The 22,950-nt window shown below is 45.3% G+C and overlaps 1 protein-coding gene across 1 annotated transcript; it reads left to right on the top strand.

The window, feature by feature from the left end:
- The first annotated feature begins 4,688 nt into the window (after positions 1-4,688).
- PSMD6 (proteasome 26S subunit, non-ATPase 6) lies at positions 4,689-21,060 on the top strand. Its single transcript, XM_060239448.1, has 8 exons — positions 4,689-5,031; positions 8,823-9,028; positions 11,530-11,675; positions 14,751-14,970; positions 15,083-15,191; positions 16,979-17,147; positions 18,737-18,814; positions 20,772-21,060. Exons 1-8 carry the CDS (start codon positions 4,887-4,889, stop codon positions 20,866-20,868), a joined length of 1,170 nt encoding a protein of 389 aa, XP_060095431.1. The 5' UTR covers positions 4,689-4,886; the 3' UTR covers positions 20,869-21,060.
- Positions 21,061-22,950: the final 1,890 nt, after the last annotated feature.

Genomic DNA, 22,950 nt, shown 5'->3' with positions numbered 1-22,950 from the left:
GAGAGGCAAGCACAGAGAACAAATAATCTGTCCAGATATCAGATATTACCATAGCAGTAGACAAAGAGAAATTGAGTCGCAGAAAGAGCCAAGGAGATGGCTGATTAATCAGTAGCTGAGGATTAGGGTGTGAACAATACTTACCAGCAGTCCCCATTGTTATTAGGCATCCTGGTTGGGCAGAGGGGAGAGGGCTCTTTCCAGAAGGAGTCTTTGGGTGGGACTAGAACAAGCTCTCCGCTCTACTCCATTTTGTGTGAGTATTTCTTGGCCTGTTTCTGGTCAGACTCCATTTTGTTTAAGAGAAATTGGAACCCCACTCTCTCTCATCTAGGTATTGGGGTGCTCCTTATTAACAGGCAGAGCCTCTCAGTTACAGTAGGAAAGCAATGTGGACTATTTCTTTTGCACTGTGTGCAGGCCATTCTGATTCAGTCTTTCTCTCTATTCTTGCACTGCCTCATAGGAGTTGCAGTTATTTCTCTGGGGAAGACTATAGTTTTGTAGGCAAAGACATAGCCCTCAGTCTGTGTCATGGTGCCTTCTCATGCTCTTGACCAGCACAAAAAGCTCACAATGTCAAGCCACTTCATGTTTTCCCCTGGGTCCTAGGGCACTGAGCACTGAGCATGAGATTTCTGTAATGAGTGTCAATAAATCAAAAGTAGGCTTGCAACTTACAGATAATCACTGAACAACACCTGAACAGCATATTCAAGATTGCTACAGCGCAGACATTGTCTCCAGATATTGATGCAATAATTCAGATCAATAGGTGTCAGTTATCAGAAACTGTTAAACAAAATTTTGCAAGTGTGCTAATGTTTTAAGTAAAAAAAATTAATTGTGTTTGTCTGTGCCCTTTATAAAGTTTACATTTCCATTACCTGGCATTACATTTTATGGCATATATGTACATGGCCTGGCCCACCAAGGTCTCATTTATGTGAGATCCAGCCCTCATAACAAATGAGTTCCCTCTAAGCCGCAGATTCTTGTGAGCAAAAATTCTACTTTGTGAGCTACTGACAAAAGAGTTGTGAGCTACTGGCATTAAAGCTGTGAGCCACTGCATAAATTATTGTGCTCTGGGGTCAAGCTAAGACAAAAATCTGTGAGCTGGAAGCTAAAAATCTGGGAGCTAGCTCACGCTAACATCTTAGAGGGAACACTGGTTGCCAGTCTCCCAGTCCGGGAGGGGTTTCCCCCAATTTTGGGGAAGCCCCACCCCCAAACAGCCCCCTGCCATGTCAACATTGTCAGCACGATGACCATAGAGTTCTTAGCCAAAATGCTAGAGTCTCCACATGTGATGTGCCTGCCATGATGATGTCATCACGCTGTGCGCCTAAAGTGCACACACAGGGATATCCCAAAACAAACTCAGAAGCCCCCTGTTGGAAGCTGGGTAAGACCTGGCAACCCTAGGTGGTGGACGGTTGAAGATCTCGGACTCCCCGCCTACACTGCCCAGATGAACTGCCTTCCTTTAAAAAGATCACTATGGCATCTGTTGAATGGGTTCTTGTTTTAGTGACCATATGTCCTGTACTTGTGGCCTTTGTGAATGCCAGAAGTGAGTCTCTTTGATGCTGGTTTTAACCATTTTTTACCTTGTTTGATCTGTTTTTTAGCTACTGTAACCCACCCTGAGCCTGCTTGTGGGGAGCAGATATAAATAGAATAATAAATAAATAAAACATATTTAAATGGCTAAGGGTAAACATGCTGAAATTGAATCTTGAGAAGGCAGAGGTTCTATGAAGGACAAAACCCTGAGAATCTCCTGTCCGGAGATTGGCAACCCCTCCCTGTGAGTGTACTCGCTAGAACAAGCTCCCCACTTGTGATGGGGTCCAGTTGACTCACTGACTTGGTTAAGAGCTTAGGGATGAAACTTGATTCATTTTTGATGGAGAAGAAAGCTAATGCATCTGCAAAAACACATATTCTACCAACTGTTTAGCTCAGAAAATGGCCCCCTATCTTGACTCTGGTGACCTGGATATGTGGATCCATGATGTAGTTACCAAGAGGCTGGACTACTATTAAAGACAATTCAAAAACTACAGCTGGTACAGAACAACACAGCATGGCTACTATCAGGTGCCAGCAGAACTTGCAGATCACTCCCTTTTATGTGCTTTCTCAGAGATGTTTCCTATATTGTGGAACAATCTACTGGAGGCTATTAGGAAGGCCCCTATACTCCAATAGTTTCACAAAATGTGCTAAACTGCATTGTTCAAGAGGCGGATCTTGTAGTAGAAGGAGCAAAGCTGCAGTGTAATAGGTCAGCTCTGTTGATTTTAACTAGGGATTAAAGTCTTTCCTACTCTGATTGTCTTGTCTTGAACAGAGAAGTTTGCAAGAGACTCCCCATTCTACTGTCTCAGCCCAACTGTATTATTTTGTTTTATTAGGAAAAGACAATCATGCTAGGAAAACTGGGAGGCAGCAGGAGGGGAAAAAAGGAAGACCCAAAATAGGTTGACTCAAATCAAGGAAGCCATGGCCCTCAGCTTGCAAGGATAAGACACCAGGAAGGTCCTTAGTTCAAAGGGTTGCCATGAGTGACTTGAGAACACTTAACTCACAAACAGATTAGATGGATGCTACTAGATTAAACTGTTATCATATGTTGTAACCTCCTCACTGTCTGCTTTTATGTAATCTGTTTATTGATTGAATTATTTTTGTTAGTATTCTTGTGATCTACCTTGGGTCCCAGTGGGAAAGGCAGACTATAAACAATAATTACTAAAATAATTGTAGATTTGGTGTAGATTTGACCAGCTCTTATCTTGTATTGATTTGGATCACTGGAGTTCAAGACCTTTAATGGCATCATTTGGACTACTTTGGGTAGCCCTGCTAAGTCTGTCTGTAGCAACAGAAAAGAACAGGCCATCTTTCCTCCAACACACACACAAATCCCACTACACCCTGGAGTGGGGGGGGGGGGATGACATTACCTGCAAACAATGCCCTGGGGGGGGGCACCAGGTCCTATGCCATTGGGGGCAAGACATCATGTGATCATTGCAGCACCCCCATTCGCTGATCCCTGGCTGGTCCCACACCCCACATCTTGCCAGTACCTGAAGCAATGCCCTAGAAGGGGCGTGGCACCTGTCAATCTTTGATTTTGATAAGAAAGGGGTGTGAGTCACTACTCACTTCTTCAGATCTGAAGAAGAGGGCAGTAACTCAGGAAAGCTGAGTTACTGTCACAACCCTTGTCTTTAAGATGCTACTGGACGCTTGCTCTTTTCTACTTATACAAATTTAAGCTCTGCATAGACACGTCTCACATCTACTGCCACCCCTCGCCTTTGAAGATCATCTGCCTAGTAGTCCCTCTGGAGACGCAAAATTTCCTCTTTCCCAACCGCCTATTAAAATGAATGTTTTCGGCAGATCGGCTCCTCCACCACTAGAAGTCGCTGCAGGCTTCGTTCTCGGTATTCTTTGAAAGGAGGGGGGTACCCTGAGCGTTCCAACTGTTCTCAGTTCCGGTTCCACTAGAGTCCAATAGCATCCTGGAGAGACCAACCAGAGGGGTGTCACCAGCGCTACAGTTGCAATAAAATTGAGCAAGATTTCCTGTGCTGATGTAGGCTCCAACCCCATCCCGGGAAAAAAACACACACACCAGGTTTTAGCTGAAGTTGCTGCCTTATTGGCTGTTCGAATCCAGTTCTGGGAGTCTAAAAAACAAGGGGCAAAGGTAGCTGGGCGAAGGGAAGGAGAAGACAGGAGAGAATTGGGAATTAATTGCAGGAGTTTCATTCGTTTGCTAGAGAAATGTCTCTGACTCACCGCACATTTGGGAAAATTCCCTCTTTTAAAGACTGCGGGTTCAACCGACGGCACGCAAAGCAGCAGTTCAGGGGGGAAGCGCTGCAATCCCATCTGGTAGGAATTCAACAGGTGAAGTTTTTGCACTCGCCATCCGTTGGATTTCGGAACGCCGGGTGAGGCAAAAATAAAAGCACTCCGCCTTTAAAGTATAGATGCTTTGGGGTCGAGAGACATTCATTCATGTCTAGCTTTATTTGGGAGGGACGGTGGCTCAGTGGTAGAGCATCTGCTTGGTAAACAGAAGATCCCAGGTTCAATCCCCGGCATCTCCAACTAAAAAGGGTCCAGGCAAATAGGTGTGAAAATCCTCAGCTTGAGACCCTGGAGTGCCCCTGCCAGTCTGAGTAGACAATACTGACTTTGGTGGACCGAGGGTCTGATTCAGTAGAAGGCACCTTCATATGTTCATGTTTCGGAATAAAAGAACCCGCCGTTTCTGTCGTCCTAGATTGAAGTATTAAAAGTGTTGCAGCAGAAAGATAGCGGGAGTCTTGCGGACGCGCGGAGAAACCCCCCTTTGGTCGTATTGCTATAGTGTGGTTACTTACTAAGCAGGTGGTGGTTTTATACATAAATATATAAAGCAATGACATAAATAGAAAATCCCAGGATTATGCTAGAATTTAAAAACATGCTAGAATTTAAAAACACAGAAAACAAAACAGTGGCAGATCGTTAAAGTAGCAGAAGATTCATGTTTCTAAAGCACCGCAATGAAAAGGAGACTATTCGGAAGGCTGCTTTGTTTTTATTTCCAAAGCCGCTTGTTTCTGCGGACTTCCGGGCTCCAGCCCCCTTGTCCCGCACACGGAAGGCTGTGCGACTGGCTGCCGGCATTGTAAGGGCATCTGTTCTCCAAATGGGAACCTCTTGGGTTCGCGGGAGGCGGGCTCAGAGAGCGGCCTTCCGCGGTGGCTCCTTCCGCTTCCGGGTGGGAGGCTGAGTCACTCCCTGGCCCCGGCTGCTGCTGCTGGCGGATCCTTGAGCCCCTCGGTCCCGTGTTGCTGCCCGCTTTCGCCGCAATGCCGCTGGAGAACCTGGAAGAGGAGGGCCTGCCCAAGAACCCGGACCTCCGCATCGCTCAGCTCCGCTTCCTCCTCAGCCTCCAGCCCCAGCGCCCCGACCCCGCCGTCCGCCAGGAGCTCATGGCCGCCATCCGCCAGCACGGTAAACGAGGCTGGGCTGTGGAGCGGCCGCGTTAACCTTGCCCTGAAAGCGGGAGCGGCTCAGTGGGAGGAGAGGGGAAGGCAGGAGAACGAACTCTGTACATGTCCAGAGCCGCTGTTGGAATTGGCTTCACGTAGGTAGAAACACTTTAGGACAGGGGTGGCCAAACTGCGGCTCAGGAGCCACATGTGGCTCTTTGGCACATGTTGTGTGGCTTTCGAAGCCCCCCCCCACCCTATTGACCGGCTTGGAAAATGCATTTAAAGTTAAAGTTGCTTTCTTTTCACCTCTCCCCTCCATCCGTCCGTCCTTCCTTCCATCTGTCTTGCAGCTCCCAAACATATGTTTTTCATGTCTCGTGGCTCTCAAACATCTAATGTTTATTCTAAGTGGCTCTTATGTTAAGCAAGTTTGGCCACCCTTCTTTAGGTCTTTGTATCTGTCTTTTCTCTCCCTCGGGGCCCCAGAGCTGCTTACATCATCATCGTTCCTTCTTTTATTGCTACAGCAGCCTTGTGAGGTAGGTTAGATTGAGACTGAGTGTGACCCAGCTCACTCAGTTAACTTCCCTGACAGACTGGATATTAAAGATTCAGAGTTCCCAGATTGTAGCGCTACATACTTCATCATTCTGGCTCCTAGCGGAAAGTTGGAGTGGGCTTGGTTAAGAGTTCAAGTATGGAGGAGGGTGGAGTAAACCACCCATGTTCACATCGGTAGTTGCGTTCATGCATTGTCATGGAAATTACACTGTCATTGTGCTGTAGTAATCACTGGTAAATGGGATTGCTTACATAGGGAGGGGTTTGCTCCAGTTTGGCATTTTTGGAGCACCCACCTGCTGTTTTTTCCAGGTTCAGCCCCCTCCCCTTTGATGCAATGTTTTTGGGAAAATTATAGTCTATGTCTGTGACAGATAAAGCCCAGAATTTTACCCCAGTGATGCAGGAGCCAATCAGAATGATATTCTGAACCAGCCAATCAGAGCAGTGAACTGGGAGACAGGTGAACGCCTGATAATTGGGAGGTTTGCAAGGCAGTCCTAGAAGGAGCTACACAATTTTCTCAGCCCAGATCCATTTGTTAATGACTGCCTAGTGATGTATGGATGTGGCCACTGGCTTGGATCCTGTTTAGAATGCGCAGGTGTGTGTGTGTGTGGATTTCCAGCACCCCTCCCCCATCATGGCAGCCCTAAAAGCACCATGAAATGCTACTCCTGGGGGATGTGTGTGTGTGGGGGGGGGAGACACCCAGGAAGATTGGGAGGGAGTATGCATTTATTCAGCATTGGTTATTGTGTTGTCATTCTACTGTAACAAAAATTCACAGCTGGGTTTACTTGTATGGAAGGAATGATCCAGGAAATAAATGATACTTATAGTGCAGTATGACTGCATCCATATATCATTTGGATGTTATACCATGTTGTACTGCAGCAATGATTTGCAGGTAGATCAGCTTATTTGCATGGAATACTTAGTTACAGGGAAATGATTGTGCAGTATCCAGTGATGTGTGGATGTAGTAATTCTCTCTTCCATATCTATGGATTGTTTCCCATCCTCACTTGTGTTCTCCCAGCTTCCAATATCTATCCTGTTATCTGTGCTGTCTCTTTCTGTGTGTTGATCCTTCCACCCTCCTCCTTGCTTGGCCCCCATTGTTTCCTGTTCTATTCCTTTATGGATGCTAGTAGTCTTCTGACAGTTATTTGGGGCTTGGCATATAGGCAGCAGCTGTGAGTGGGGATAAGCAATGACATCCTCCCTGTTCAGTAGGTCTATGAAATAAGATGAGTGGCAAAGAAAGGGTGGGGTAGGGGAGGCTGTGAATTGAATAAGAAAGCATGGAGCAGTTGTTAGGTTATGGCTGGGGAGGCCTGGAATACCCATTCAGCCATGCAATCTTGGGCCATTCACAGTACAATCTGGGGCAGAGCTACTCCAGCCTTAACCCCCTTGTTTGCATGGTCAATCTTTCTCAGCCTAGTGTACTTCACAGAGTTCTTTGGAGGATAAAATGGGAAAGGGAGACTTGTGAATGCTGTCCTTGGAAGAGAGGTGGAAAGACAGATCATGTAGATAGATTTTGAGTGGCAACAGAAGAATAGACAACAATGCAAGGGATCCTTTTTGTCTCACTTGCGCAGCTGCTCCAGAACTTGACAACAAACTCACAACCCAGCCTGGGCAGTTCTGCTGGAACTACTGGTGTATGAGTAATAAGAGTGTGGTGAGGAGAATCAGGTAGCAGTGCAGGAGACCTAAGCTGAATTCAGGGTAATTGGGAGTCTTGCCAGCTTGGACACTGGTTTACTATACCAATATGTTAATTTCCTCAGTTTTCATTATACCTGTATTCTCACCACCACCACTAGTTTAAGCAGTCACACACACCTCTGCATTAGAATCTTTTAAACATACTACTTGCAACACTGTTGAGTGTCTGCAGCATATTTACAGCTCCTTGCCAGCTGCCTCTTATATACAACCTATCCCTCATCTTTTGAAAGTATTGTCTGTTGTATTCTTTTCTCCTTGAGCGCTCTCTTGCACTGCTGCTGTTCTTCACCGTAAGCACCACAGGCCTGATCTCCCGATGGTTTTATTTCCAAGATTTATGTCCTGCCTTCCTACCATTTTAGGTCTTTAAGCAGCTTGCAAATAAGTTGAGACAAGTGAAAACTGTCCTCTCCTGCTGAGGTGAAAGGTGGTTGTGACTGCTTTGGCTAGGACAGTGTTGGTGTTGTCAGGTTCAGAGCTGCTTTTGCCTCGGGTCTCTTTCTTCCCACAGCTGGTTTGATGGCAGTTAGAATGGGTGCAAGTTGCTCCTGCCAGGGATGTTATGAATAGATCGCTGAATGTGTACATAAGATGGACTGACAGTGCACTATTGCAGTCTCAGCCTAGGGCTGTCCTGTGAATCATCCAAGAGGCATCTTTCACAGCACTCCTGCCATCTTCGGGGAGTCTTTCCCAGTTTTAACTAGTGGGGAAAATACAACTCAACTGGGTTATTTAATAATCCAATAACCAGTCCTGGAGATGCCACCTTGCATCTTTGCCTAGAGAAACCACTGCTGCCAGGAGTTTAGCCACAGCCAAAGTCATACTAGGAGCTCAGTATCAGGTAGCAGGAAAGACATAGAAACAGGGGAAACGGCAGAAACCATCAGCTGGATCTAGTGATTTCTCAAAGGAGTGACCAACACCCAGTGAAAGAAAATATGAGAAAGTTTCAGCTGCCCCAGACCCACCTGCACATAATCAATCTTAGTAGGGGTCAGATGGACATGGCATTGCAGTGAGGCAGCAGATAATCTTCTCTCTCATTTGGATTAAAAATGAACCATGATCTGATGTGTGCCTTTGGCTCTGCTGTGTGCAGTTGTGGTCAGGACACTGCTTTATTTATTCTGCTTAGATCTTGGAATGTTCTGCCATGATAGCGTTCTAGCCCAGCCAGAACAAGATAATTCAGAAGCAAGCCTCTCTGGGTTTAATGGGCTTACTCCCTGTAAGTTTGTATAGGGTGTTCATATGTAGCATAGTTCCATGCATATTTGCTTAGAAGCCTGCAACATTTGAGGAAAACTGATAAGCCTAATTGCACACTCGTAAACATTTACCAGTGTTTCTGGCTGCATAGCATCAGGCCCCAAAGTGCTGCTTGTCGGCTGGGCTTGTAGAAGAAACAGCGTTCATGTTGTTTGCATTTCAACTTGTGGTGGCTTTTGTGCTGTTGCCGGGCTAACCATTCAACCAGTCCTGGGCCCTTCTTTTTTTCAGATATGGCCCCCTACTACGAGTCCCTCTGCAAGTCACTCGACTGGCAGGTAGATACGGAATTGTTGAATAAAATGAAAAAAGCGAACGAAGAAGAGCTGAAACGCCTCGATGATGAACTAGAAGATGCAGAGAAGAACTTGGGGGAGAGCGAAATCCGTGATGCAATGATGGCCAAAGCAGAATACCTGTGCCGAATTGGGGACAAGGTAAGTGAAAGGTGGCTCCAGTTGTGTTTGGCTAGCTGCAGGTCTGCATGCAAATGTTATCTATCTAGGTCAAGTTTAGTAGGGATGCTTTCTGGAGATATGGTGCTTGAGTCTGGCGTCGGGAAGAAGGTAAGTATCAGGATAATCTGAGGTAGCCTTTCTTAGGTTGCCCTTGTGGTTTGGCAGGTGGGTGGGGGGTGGCAGGGAGGGAGCACCATGTCAATGCCTCTTCTGCAAAACCGGTTGAAGATATATTGGCAGAGTGGTGAGGAATTAGTAGGACAGAGGAATGAGGCCTGCTGTTTTTTGCAAACCTCCTCAAGCCTGTTGATTCAGCCCCGGCACCATTGTACTTAATGCACAATTGATACGCCTGTAACACACTGTAGCATGCTATAAACGTCTCTGCTTTATTTATTTATTTATTTATTTATTTATTTATTCTATGACTTATATCCCGCCCTTCCCACAAAATGGCTCAGGGCGGCTCACAACAAATGATAAAACAATAAACAGAGTGCAAAGTTATTACATTTTAAAAAGTCGAAGCGTTTAAAACCTAAAAACCTTAAAATCTTAACGTTAAAACTATACAGTATATTTCACTGAAGTCTGATAAGCTACATTTATCTAGTCAGGCGTAGGCTAACCGGAAGAGGCTTGTCTTACAGGCCCTGCGGAACTGAGTAAGATCCCGCAGGGCCCTCACCTCTTCCGGCAGCTGGTTCCACCATGTGGGGGCCATTGTAGAAAAGGCCCTGTCTCTGGTTGTCTTGAGACGGACTTCTTTGGGCCCGGGGATGGTGAGAAGGTTTTGCATCCCAGACCTCAGTACTCTCTGGGGAACGTGTGGGGAGAGACGGTCCTTCAGGTAGGCAGGTCCCAGGCCATATAGGGTTTTAAAGGTAATGACCAGCACCTTGTACCGGACTCGGTATATTATTGGAAGCCAGTGCAAAGCCCGAAGACCCGGCCGAATGTGCCCCCACCTTGGGAGGCCCAATAACAGCCGGGCCGCGGCATTCTGCACCAGCTGCAATTTCCGGGTCCGGCACAGGGGCAGCCCCATGTAGAGGGCATTGCAGTAATCCAACCTCGAGGTGACCGTAGCATGGATCACTGTTGCTAGGTCGTCGCGGTCCAGGAAGGGGGCCAACTGCCTTGCCCGTCTAAGATGAAAAAACGCGGACTTGGCAGTGGTTGCTATCTGAGCCTCCATCTTTAGGGACGGCTCCAGTAGCACCCCCAGGCTTTTGACCCTGTCCGCCGCCATCAGCGGCGCACCGTCAAAAACCGGCAGGGGGATTTCCCCCCCCCCCCGGTCCACGACGGCCCAAACAAAGGACCTCTGTCTTCGCAGGATTCAGTCTCAGTCCACTCAGTCTGAGCCACTCAGCCACGGCCTGTAATGCCCGATCTAGGTTTTCTGGGGCGCAGACCGGTTGACCGTCCATAAGTAGATAATAAGATAAGTAGCAATAAGATACAGATATTTGACAAGCATTGATAGAAGCAGTCCAATCTTCCACAGGCTGATCACATATGATGGATTTTCACACGCACAGAAAAAAACTCTTGCTTACATAGCATAGACTTTCTCTTTTAAAGGAAATGTTATAGCAAAGTAGTTGGAGCCTTTGCATCCACTAGAAGCCTTTATTCTGTGTGTCCTTTATGTTGGCAAGCTTGCCGGTGTTTTGGCACGTTTGACCCTTCCTCCTGGGCTGAGAAGGATTGTCATTCTCCCCCTCCCCCCTTGTCATTAGAAATATCTAGTGCTTTCATGACTTCATGAATTCTTTGTTCCTGTTTTTTTAATGTTGGACAATAAGGTGAGTACTAGCTTATAGCAAAGGATTTTGTGCCAGGATGAATAATGTAATGGGTTGAAAGGGAAGCAAGAGTTGGATACAACGTCTCTCATGGGGAGTTCTAGATTAGATGGCTTTTGGCTTGGAGCCCTTTCCTTTGTTCTCTGTGCATGGTGTCTTCTATTGTGAACCATATTCTTCTCACTCCAGGTGCTTTGGGGCTCCTTGAAAAGCACTGATATAACCCACACAGAAGTGCATAGTGCAGAAGGAAGTGCACTTTGCACAGCACATGCAGAACAAAAGCATTGGATCCCAGCCTGTGTTTCTGTAGAGCTGGTGTAAAATGTACCAAGGTATAACAGCACATTTTTCAGTGACCTGAAGGGTAAGATTATAGGACAAAAAGTCACTAAAGAAAAGTGACAGCCTTACAGTAGATTGGATGGTTGATTGTAAGGACACTGAGATGGAGAGAGGAGTGGTATGTGACAAGGTGAACTGCATTCCTTCTCGTCTTTGTATTTGATTTAAAAATGTAGTTTTAGATGACTTCCACCATTATTATTTTTTTCAGTAATGTGGTAATAGTCAAAATCAATAGTGAACTATTCAGAAATCAAGTCCTAGATCAATTTTCTTGGAACTCTGAACTGCATCTTTTAACATGAGCAAATGCTGTTTTGTTAGGAAGCTGCTCTGACGGCCTTTCGTAAGACATATGACAAGACCGTGGCTCTGGGGCATCGGCTAGATATTGTGTTTTACCTGCTCCGAATTGGCCTCTTTTACATGGACAATGACCTCATCACACGGAACACTGAGAAAGCCAAGAGGTACAATTTATGCCATCCTTGCAAAACTGAAGGGTCCTGCATGGCAAAAAGGGAACATAGAGCAAGTTATCTAGATATGCAGCATTGTTAGTGGATGCATTTGGATTTGTTCGTATTCTGTGAGTTATTTGTGGGCTAGCCTGCTTGCAGGTAGAGGGCTTCTTCGTGTAGCCTTGAGTATTTGCTGCTTCTTGAGATACTAAAGGACTGAGATGGGGCAAGAGAAGAAGAGTTGAATTTATATCCCAGCCTTCACTTGGAGTCTCAGGGCAGCTTACAATCTCCTTCCCTTCCTCTCCCCACAACTGACACCCTGTGAGGCAGGTAGGGCTGAGAGAATTCTGAACTGCTTTTGAGAGAACAGCTCTGAGAGAACTGTGACTGACCCAAGGTCACTCAGCTGGCTGTGTGTGAAGGAGTGGGGGATCAAATCCAGTTCTCCAGATTAGAATCCACCACTCTTAACCAAACTGGCTCTCTAGAGGTCCATGACCAGTATTCCTTCTAAGCAGAGTTAGAGTGAGCTAGCTCACTGTTTTTTAGCCTGTTTTTAGTCTTAGCTCAGGAAAAATGGCCCCAGAGCAAACTAATTTATGCATGTCACAACTTTAATGCCAGTAGTTCACAAAGTAGAATTTTTGCTTACAAGACTCCACAGCTTAGAGGGAGTATTGTTCATGACGATCAGGAATTTCTGGAAAATACAGAGATTATGATAAAAATAAAACATGTGCTTTCAGAACATGAAATGCGTTGGTATAACTTAGCATGTAAAAATGTGGCTTGGATCCAGTGATGCACGAATGGAAATGTTAGTGGACAAGGCATAGTTCTGCTTGATCTTGTGCAGCACCTACCACTTTCTTCCTTATATCTTGTAGTGCCAAGGAATTGCTTGCACAGCATCTTACACAAGTGAAAAATCAGTTCGGGATATTCAGTGTTTAGCACATAGACTGTGATGGACCATCAAGGGTTTATTTTATTTATTTAAAAGGCTTATATTCTGCCTTTTTCTGTAAGTGGGTTCAAGGCAGATCACAACATATAAAAATAACAATAAAAACCTACATATCAAAGTTAAAACACCAATTTAAAATTAACAGTAAAAACAATAAATAAAACGCACCATCGGCAGACAGGGCACAGCATATCAATAACCAGTTGTAGGCCCACCTTATACGATGGCAATAACAATAGGATAGCAGTGTAATAAGCATGATGCCACCACAAAGGAGGCCAAATGATGGAATAATAGGACGCCTGCTGTCTCAACCACAGGGTTAAAGCCTAAGAAGGTCTGAGAACCTTAGAGTGACAGGCTGTTTGAATGGAATTCTGTTGAGAGAGTCAGTTAAGGAAAGACAAAATGACAGTTGGGGATTGACAGTTAAAGAAGAAACAGTTAAGTACAGCCTGCAGACTGGGAAGGAGGCTAAGAGAGTGAGTGGATCAAGAGGATCCTCATTTAAGCCAAAAAAAGGGAAATTGCTTCTTGTAAAGAGAAGTGATCCCTGCCCAGTTAAGAAGGGAAACAGCTTATACAAAAGAGGAGTCATTCCTGTTTTGTGTATAATGTAGGATTGAGGGGTATTTGGTTGAATGTTCCTGCCTTCTAAACTTTATGTGTCAGTGAAACTCATAAACCTATGCTTGAGTGTTAAATAGAAACTGAAAAGAAAGCCTCTGTCCTAAAAGTTTAACACCTTGTTGAGTAGCAGAAACACTTGTTGGCAACAAATTATCTGGTGTCTTTGTAAATACAATGTTACTTCAGTTTTATTATCTATTCATCTCATACATTTTACACCTGATTCCACCTGACCTTATTTAACTTATAAAACATTTTATTTATTTGGAACTTACAAAAGTGGGCCATTTCAACAGCAGAATATAAGGTGATTTTTGTCTCTTCGCTCAGTTCCTTGGCTGGGCCAGCATCTGTCTCTCTTTTCTTTCTCCCCCCCCCCCCACCCCGGGCATCTCACTCTTCTATCATGACTGGAAGGGACAGCCATAGACAAATAAGACAGAAAGGAAACTCCTGCATGTGAGAGAGGGAAGAGGGTGAGATGATCATAAGGACTAGTGCTTTTTTCACATATCCTTGTCTAAAAACTCAGCTCAAGTGGAAATCTTCTAGCTTTACTAAAACAATTACTGATATATCCAGTGCTAGAGACTGAGGTGCCCCTCTATTTACTTGATGCTGAATTGGTGTCAGGCCCCAAAACAACATGTTTCAAATGAAGCACAAAGGCCTTGCCTCTCTGTTGTTGGATCAATATCCTTAGCAGGCTCCCTAATCAAATACCTAGATACACTTTGTAGCCTGTGACATTGGAAGGCATTTTTTAACATCAAGGCAGAGGAATGTTGCTTGATCAGTAATCCAGTTGAAGGCAGTAGCAGTGCTATCATCACTCACCTTAACTGTCTCAGTATGCTGTAAACTAGGGTACCTTATTCTAAATCTGTTTTATAAACTATTTTACTAAGCTAATATATTTCACAAGAGGTTTTTTTATTGTCTCAACTTTCCAATTTTTCCCAACCCAAACATTTTCCAGTTACCCCCCTCCCCCCAAAAAAAATCACTTTTAAGCATGGCTGGGGTCACATTTACTTTCAGTGGCAGAGCAACTAAGTTATCGTCCATGACTTGGCACGCCTGGTAGAAACTTCTTACTTTGCATCACTTACCTGAACAAGTGGAGGTGATCTTGCTTCTGACACAGCTGGCAGATTCATAGTACTCCTGTGTGGAAGAAAGGAAGACCAAGGACCTGGCTGTGGCCTAAATTCAGGCTTGGATTCTGCCTCAGCTTCTGCAGCTCTGTGCTTCTACCTGACTGGGCAATCCAAAGACCAAACCACCTCTGGGGCAGGGGCTGTTTGTGTGCAGAAAAGTGTACCAGTATTGGCTCTATCGTATATTTGGGACTTGACGTATTTTGTGGCACAAATAAATGTTAGTTGCCTCTTGTTTTAAAAATTCCTGAAAGGGTGCATGGCCCATGAGATTGCAAAGAAATGATGTACATCTCCCCCCCCCCTTTTTTTTCCTTTTCAAAGTCTAATAGAGGAGGGAGGAGACTGGGATCGGCGGAACCGCCTGAAGGTCTACCAGGGTCTCTATTGTGTGGCCATCCGCGACTTCAAGCAGGCGGCGGAGCTTTTCCTGGATACGGTTTCAACCTTTACGTCTTATGAACTTATGGATTACAAAACCTTTGTAACGTACACAGTTTACGTTAGCATGATTGCGTTAGACAGACCGGACCTGAGAGAGAAGGTAGGCAACGTAGATGCTTGTGCCACTGATCTGCATAGCCCGTGTGGTTTTTGTAATCCCCCTCATGTCTGACTTGCTTTTTTTTTTTTGCTGCTGTTCTGATATCTTTCAGGTTATCAAAGGGGCAGAGATCCTGGAAGTGTTGCACAGTTTACCCAAAGTGCGGCAGTATCTTTTCTCACTCTACGAATGCCGGTATTCGGTTTTCTTTCAGTCACTGGGTAAGAGAGCATTTCTTGCCTAGGAACATCCTTGGCCTGTCCTGAGTGCACTTCCGGTGGGCAGCAACCAAGCTGTGGGCGAACATACATTACCTTTCAGTACCTGCCTTTCCCTTTTTGTGTGCTTATTCTTAGATGTGGTAGTTGTGGGCTGGTTATGAGAAAAAACTGCCTTGAGCTTTCTCAGGTACAAAACCAGACCAAAGACAGTTCAGGATGCGGCCATTCATATCTTGGCATGGCAGGAGGGGGATGGCCCAGTGGGCTTTATGGTGTCTGAGGAGCAGGGAGGGGAACCTTTGTGGAATTCCCTTCTTAGTCCTGACTCGTCAGCTTGAAACTTGGGCTTCCACAAAGTTGTTGTTAGTGCACAGACTAAAAAAGCTGTATGTGAGCAATTCCATCTTTGTTGGGTGCTGGGCCGGCAAGCAGCTCTTCCTGATGCTTGCAGGTCCCCAGACCTCTGAGGAACGCTTGCTTTATACTTTGAGATCCCTACTTCTAGAGATCATGATCTCGCAAATACCTAGTGGCTTAGCCTGAAAGTCTCAGTGAAAGTTGTCTTCTGTCCTTTGTTTCTTGTCAAGTGGCCTATCAGGTGCTGCTTTCCCTTCTATAGATATCACCTTTGGATCTTTCCACATTGTTCCTGGCGCTCAGGGAATCACTCTTATTTCTTTTTGAGTGCTGCCAGGTTTGTTGAAATGAAGGGGTCCTTAAAATGGCATAGATCTAGTACAGCGGTGGCCAAACTTGGTTAACGCAAGAGCCACGTAGAATAAACAGATGTTTGAGAGAGTTGCAAGACATGAATGTCACATGTTTGAGAGCCACAAGACAAGGAAGGAAGGAAAAATATATGGGGAGAGGTAGAAAGAAAGCAACTTTAACTTTAAATGAATTTTCCAAGCTGCCAGCTGGCTGGTCTTGGAGAAGGGATTTAAAGAGAGAAATGCCTTCTCAAAGCCGGCTGTGGGGGCTTTGAGAGCCACACAATAAGTGTGAAAGCCACAGTTTGGCCACCCCTGGTCTAGTATCATAAGGAAATGTGATTCTGAATTCTGTCTTCCAAAAGCAGTGAGTGTGCAGGTTTGCCCCTTGGGCCAGGAGATCTCAAATGTCTCGCAACTGATGAGATAGCAAAGAATATATTTTGCTCTCTTCTGACACTGCAGCATGCAGTGGGACACTGAATTGCATAAGTTTTCCCCACCTGCCAAGTTCTTAGTGTTACATGGTTAGTATTGACTTATGATTAGGGAGTGGCGCAAAGCTTAGTGCTCCTTATTTCATGGTACTGTTCCATGCACTTTCCCACACACATGCTGGTATCTGTTTGGTGTGACTATAGATTTTGCTGGCGTCTGAGCACTTAAAGTTTCAGATGGAGTAAGGGTTGAGCAGGAGAAAAGATTTGACCCATAACTGCATGAACAGCTTCCAGCTGACCTCTTCTTTCACCTGTGTATCACCCCTGCCACAATCACTGCTCTTGTCTACCACTGTCTAACTGTTGGCTTGATTGCAGTGAACATAACTACATGATAAAGTAGAGAAACTTTGTTGCCATTTGTGGACCTGGAAAGAGATTCCCCACCACCGCTGCCAAAGTAACTTGACTCTCCCAAATAGCTGGGCGAGGCAAGTCTGTCTTGTGGGCTAGTGACTGCCAGTATTTTGGAGAAATCTCCCAGTTCATGTACTCTGTATTCCCATTTACGCCCCCCCCCAACGTAGTGTCTCCGAGCCACAGCTGTCCTTATTTCTGTTGTGCCTTTCCATTTCAGCCACTGTAGAGCAAGAAATGAAGAAAGACTGGTTATTTGCACCTCACTATCGCTACTATGTTCGGGAAATGAGAATTCATGCCTATAGCCAGCTCCTAGAATCCTATAGGTCGCTTACACTAGGCTACATGGCAGATGCATTTGGAGTCTGTGTAGAGTTCATAGACCAGTAAGTAAATCACTTTTATTGTATGTGTGTGTGGGGCGGAGGGGAGACTAACAAAACCTTACGTGATCTATAGCAAGTTCACTTTAGATAGTAAAGTACAAATTAAGTAATCATTTATTTTATAAATATAGACCAATATGCAGGAATAACATTAGGAAGAAGAACCCATTTCCCTCTACATTTGCAGAGCTTGGGGGCAATAGCTTTTTAAGACACAAGAGGCTACTTTAAACAGGCAGGAAGCATTACTGATCACAACTAAGTGATCTGGGGGAATTGAATTTTTTGGCAGTTTCTTTATGAAGGACCCCTAAATTACTTTTAGAAATGCCCACGTTTAAAGGGAAAAAAAAATAGTTTGGTGTTTTGGCCTGAATGCTGTGCAGTTTCATGCCACCCAACCAGGAGTTTGAAATGCAGGCGGGAGAGTTCCACATGTACGGCCAGTGAGAAAAAAATGAATTCCGCTGTGCACACATTCATTAAGGCCTTCTCTTTCTTCATGGATTGTCATGTATGAAACAGCTTAGTGAACAGGCTGCCGGGGGAGGTTGAAGGTTCTCCCTGGACGGGTTTTCAAACATTAACCAGGAGCTTTCTGAAGTTGCTTTAGGGAAATGTGACCTGGTGAGCTGCTGAGCAATGGCTCAGCACAGAAGTAACTGCAGCCCCAGTGTGTTTTATGAATTGGAGCTCTTAGACTTGATAGCTATAAACAGTTAAGAGATACAGCATTTAATTCTTGCTGCTACAGTTTTACGGGGGGGGGGACTTGCAGGAGGTGGGGGCTGCCTGCAGTATAACGGCTCCAGTTGTGCACAAGTGGTTGGCTCCCATCATCTGTCCATGTGAGGATTATGGATTTCCCCCCACAGCCAGTTTGGTGTAGTGGTTAAGTGTGCAGACTCTTATCTGGGAGAACTGGGTTTGATTCCCCACTCCTCCACTTGCACCTGCTAGAATGGCCTTGGGTCAGCCATAGCTCTGGCAGAGGTTGTCCTTGAAAGGGCAGCTGCTGTGAGAGCCCTCTCCAGCCCCACCCACCTCACAGGGTGTCTGTTGTGGGGGAGGAAGGTAAAGGAGATTGTGAGCCGCTCTGAGACTCTTCGGAGTGGAGGGCGGGATATAAATCCAATATCTTCATCTTCTTCTTCCCTCCTCTTAGCAGTTCTTTCTGACTCTGGGCAAGGTTATTCTTGGGTGGGTTACAGGACCTGTACAGTCTGATAGCTGCAGGTCAGGAGGCTTCAGTGGAGAGAGGTGGGCAAAATGGCCCTCTCATTTCTCTCCTGTCATTGGAGCTGCCCCAAGGGAAGAGAGAGAAAGGGCAATTTTGTTCATTGCCCCCAACCCCTGTGGCTGTTGGGCCCACAGTCCCGGGGGTGGGGGGAGCCAAGGTGATTGTGCCGGTGGATTATGCAATTCAAACCAGTGGCAGGCTCATTGCTCCCTGGGTAATTCAGTCCTCCAGCAGTGAGTTCTAGTCCCTCAGATCCTACAGAAGGGCAGATAGAAACATTTGGTCATGACATGAGATACTTAGGTGTGAATGAGCAGCACGTGACATAGTTGTTTTTGTTTTCAAACAGAGAACTTTCAAGATTTATTGCGGCTGGGCGACTGCACTGCAAAATAGACAAAGTCAACGAAATAGTAGAAACTAACAGGTATCAGTATCTGAAATGCTGGCCACATTCTAATCGGGCTTTTCTGTGTACTGTGTTCTCTAGTTGTATTCTGTAGTATTAACAAATTGGTAGTAATGTGATTGAGAATTAAGTACTTCACAACGTTTGGCAACTCAACAAACTCATTATGAAACTTAAGAAACCATTATGAAACAACTCTGAACAAGCCCATGACAGAACTTCCTTCCCATTTTGTAGATAGTCTAAGCTGCATCCTGGCGCCTAGCCAGTGGGGGGTGCTGCAGGTGGCACCCCCTACCAAATCTTCAATACCCCTACCACAGTCTTCCCCTTTCATTCCTCCTCTTCCCTTCTCATCCTGCCTGGTGTCAAATTTCCTGCCCCAGCCTCTCCCCCCCCCCCAATGATGTCTTTCAGCCAGGAAAGCTGTGAAAAACTCGTCTTTTCCTTCCCTCTTTCTGCAAAAGCTCCTAGAGGGAGGAAGAATTGTACTTTTTTTGGGAGGGAGAGGCTTTGCTCATGTTCCTTGTGAAGGGCAGCTGCTCCAAATCCACACACACACACACACAGTTTTGCACTGACTTTGGCAGTCTCAAGCAGAGCAGCCCAGCAGCCTGGAGGTGAAGTTCCACACCGAGGCACTGCCTTGTCTTCCACGTTTCTCCTCACCCCCACTGGCAGTGAGCTGGAAAGGGGTTTCCAAACAGCTACGCCTCCTCTCCCTCCCTGCTCCTTTAATTTAAATGTAATGTTGATTTAATTAGTGCCCTCCCCTTTGAGAAAATCCTAGGCTAGACTGCACCCTTGATTTAATTTTGATTTTTATACCCTACTTCTGTTCCCACCAGGGTACTAAAAATTGCTTAGTCTCCCTGTGTCATCCTGTTTGTAGCCTTTACAACCACCACTGATGAGGATAGGTTAAACTTCAGTGTATGTGACTGGCTCAAGGTCACCCAGCAAGCCTCCATGGCAGAGTGACGTTCAGATCTGGGTCTTCCATCTCAGCCTAGCAGATTCTCAATGCCTTTTCTATTCAACCTTTGTTGCTGTTATGGTGTAGATCTATGGTAGTCAAGCATGGCAACCTGCAGGAATGGGAGGGGGACTCAGGGTTTGGAGTGGGTGGATATTGATGTTCCCAGTGCAATAATGTTATGTCGTACATAGCTCAGGAGTGATATCATTACACTGGGGTGGATGCATAAGCATTTGCCCCAGACCACAGAGTTGCGAGTGAATCCTAGAGTGTCACCTGTCATGGTGATATCGCTTTCAGATTGCACAAGAATCCATATCATTATGTTGGATATGTCCCCCCCCCCCTACACTGGAGAATATCCTTCCGCTGCCCAGCTTCCACTGTATCAGGAGGCCTGGTCACCCTATGTAGACCAGCAGTTTTGTCACTTTCTTCCTTCCCTTTCCTCATCTGCACATTTACCGTTGAGGCAGACAACTCCACAGTTGTATTTTAGAGCATATACCAGGGGCTGGCCAATGGTAGTTCTCCAATGTTTTTTGCCTACAACTCCCATCAGCCCCAGCCATTGGCCATGCTGGCTGGGGCTGATGGGAGTTGTAGGCAAGAAACATCTGGAGAGCTACCGTTGGCCACCCCTGGTGTATTCTGTTATGCAGGACCCTAGCTAGACCTCTTGGGCCTTAGTGCTGCCCTGCCTGCATGTGCGGCCTGTACTCTACTGTGGCTGATCCTGCATGGAACATTAAGAAGCTTGCCCACAATAACTCAGGGAATCTTGTGTGTTATTACCAAGGCTTTTTTTTTTTTAGCAAGAATGCAGTTCCAGCTGGCTTGGCATTGAGGTGTGGCCTAATATGCAAATGAGTTTCTGCTAGACTTTTTCTACAAAAAAAGCCCCTGGTTATTACTAATCTGTTAAAGTTAGAACCCTATTGAAAAGCTACTGATATAAAGTAAAAACCTCCAGCTAAATTCTTTGTCTCTTTATAGGCCTGACAGCAAGAACTGGCAATACCAAGAAACAATCAAAAAGGGGGACTTGCTGCTGAACAGAGTGCAGAAGCTTTCCAGAGTAATTAACATGTAACTTTAAAAAGCACAGAGAAGGCATAACTGAGACAGTGAAACATTTTGGAAATAATGTTGTATAACTTGGTATAGTTAATGGCAACCGTAGCTAGGGTTTTTACAGACTACTTCACTGTGTTATACATTTCTTTTCAATGTTCCGTTCATGTTTTCAGATCAACTTCATTTATTAAATGTATAGTACAGCCAATTGCCTTGATTGTGGGAGGTTTATTTCATGACTGAAACAGCTTTATTTAAATCTAACTGCCAGAATCTGCCAGCAAAGACTTGAGAGATTGGGAGCACTGAGAGAGAACTTGATGTATGAAAAATGTTGGGGGTTTTTAATGCTTACATCTCCTGCTGCTGTGCATACTAGAAACAATGGCACACAAAGACGTAACTGATAAGTGGCTGCCAGGGCAAAGAGGCACTATTCAGCTTCTGAATGAGGCTATGCCTGGTTAGGGAGAGAGGATTTGTGAGGCAAGCAGGAGCAGTGGAGGCAAAGGTAACAAGAAGGCAAGAACTTCTGTGCGAGCATGACACCCGTCTAGGTTTGGGAAAATTGAAAGAATAAGGAATTGAAGATGTGATACAATGGTAGCTGTGTGTTGAGATGGTTCTAGCGGAGAAATTCTTTGTAGGCTAAAAGATGGGGGAGACTCAGTGCTAGAATATCTGTCTGACACAACAGAAGTGCCCAGATTCAACCCCCAGCATCTCCAGTTAAAGGACCTGGGAGGAAATAATTTAAAAGACCTCTGCCTGAAATTCTGGAGAGCCACTGAGGAAACAATACTGATTTCGATGGATTTAGTTTAAGGCAGCTTCATATAAGAAACTAGCATATAGCCAAAACAAAATCAGAACATGGACAAAGGTTTTAGTAACACCTATAGGTCAGAACCTATTCGTATATAGAGGTTATAAAAGGAAGCAATAGTGGATCTTCAGTGATGTGTATCTACTCTGACAGCTGCAAGAACCCTGCCTTCAATGGACATAGCAACTAGGTTAATGGGAATAGATCACAGACCCACCTTGTTTAAAGGCGGGGTGGGGGAATCGAGACCCATAGCTGGACAAGGACTGGGGTCTGTGCATGGATTTCAAACACTATCCAATCCAGGTCTAAGCATCACAGTACTGTCATGATCTTGCTCCTCATGTTGGCTTTTAAGAACAATATGAATACAAGAAAGGCTTTGTGGTACTGTGCAACTCATCATTTCTGTGATGGACTAAAGTCTGGGCATTTGGGGGGGCACAGTTACAAAACTGTTTATTATATGGTGCCTACACTATCTGGGGTGGGAAGAAAACAACTATGTAATATCAAGTAACTCTCCTATGAAAGTAGCTTCCTTTTAAGGAGAAGCTAAGACAGGTACATTTCCAACTTTGGCAGTTGTACTGAAACACATAGCACATATTTCTAAAACTGTTCATCGATCTTAGTTCAATTTTTTTGTGCTTCTTCTACTGCCCTTAATTTAGTCCCTTCCTTCCCACATAAAACAGGTGTTTCTCCAATCCCAAGAAACTTATACATGCCTGGACTAATCATTTTCCAGTTATGCATATAGTTCCTTCCCACAAGTCCTGTGGTATACACAGAAGGGACTCGGGTACCCCCCTCACTGAGAAATTATGAGAATCACTGAATGAAGAACTAGTGTTCTCTGCAGAGTTGTAAAGGGCAGGTAGTGGCATATGGCAGTGTTACTTTGCATGCTCTGAAGGTAACCAGAGTGAGTGGGAAATTCTCACTACTTCCATTTCCCAGCCTGGACTGAGGCTGACCCTGCCAAGGCCCCCAGAAAGCTGAGTGGGCAGGGTCTCTTCCTACCATCTCAAGTCCATGTAGGATCAATGCTTATAGACCCCAAGGCTAAGGTAATCTGCAGAGATATATTATACATGGACATTTTGAAAGTCTCTTGGCAGCTTTTCAGTGTTTCGGAGATTTCTACTCCTCCTTCCTAGTAAAACATTCAGTGTTTGTAAATTTGCCTGGAGAGGAATATTCCCTGCTTCACCTTTGACTTGCATGCATAAGCCAGCATGACCCCTCAGCTCAAAGCCTCATGGATTT

This window comes from Heteronotia binoei, chromosome 5 (genome assembly GCF_032191835.1).
Source record: "Heteronotia binoei isolate CCM8104 ecotype False Entrance Well chromosome 5, APGP_CSIRO_Hbin_v1, whole genome shotgun sequence".
NCBI classification, from domain to species: domain Eukaryota; kingdom Metazoa; phylum Chordata; class Lepidosauria; order Squamata; family Gekkonidae; genus Heteronotia; species Heteronotia binoei.
This window is presented reverse-complemented; position numbering and strand designations above follow the sequence as displayed.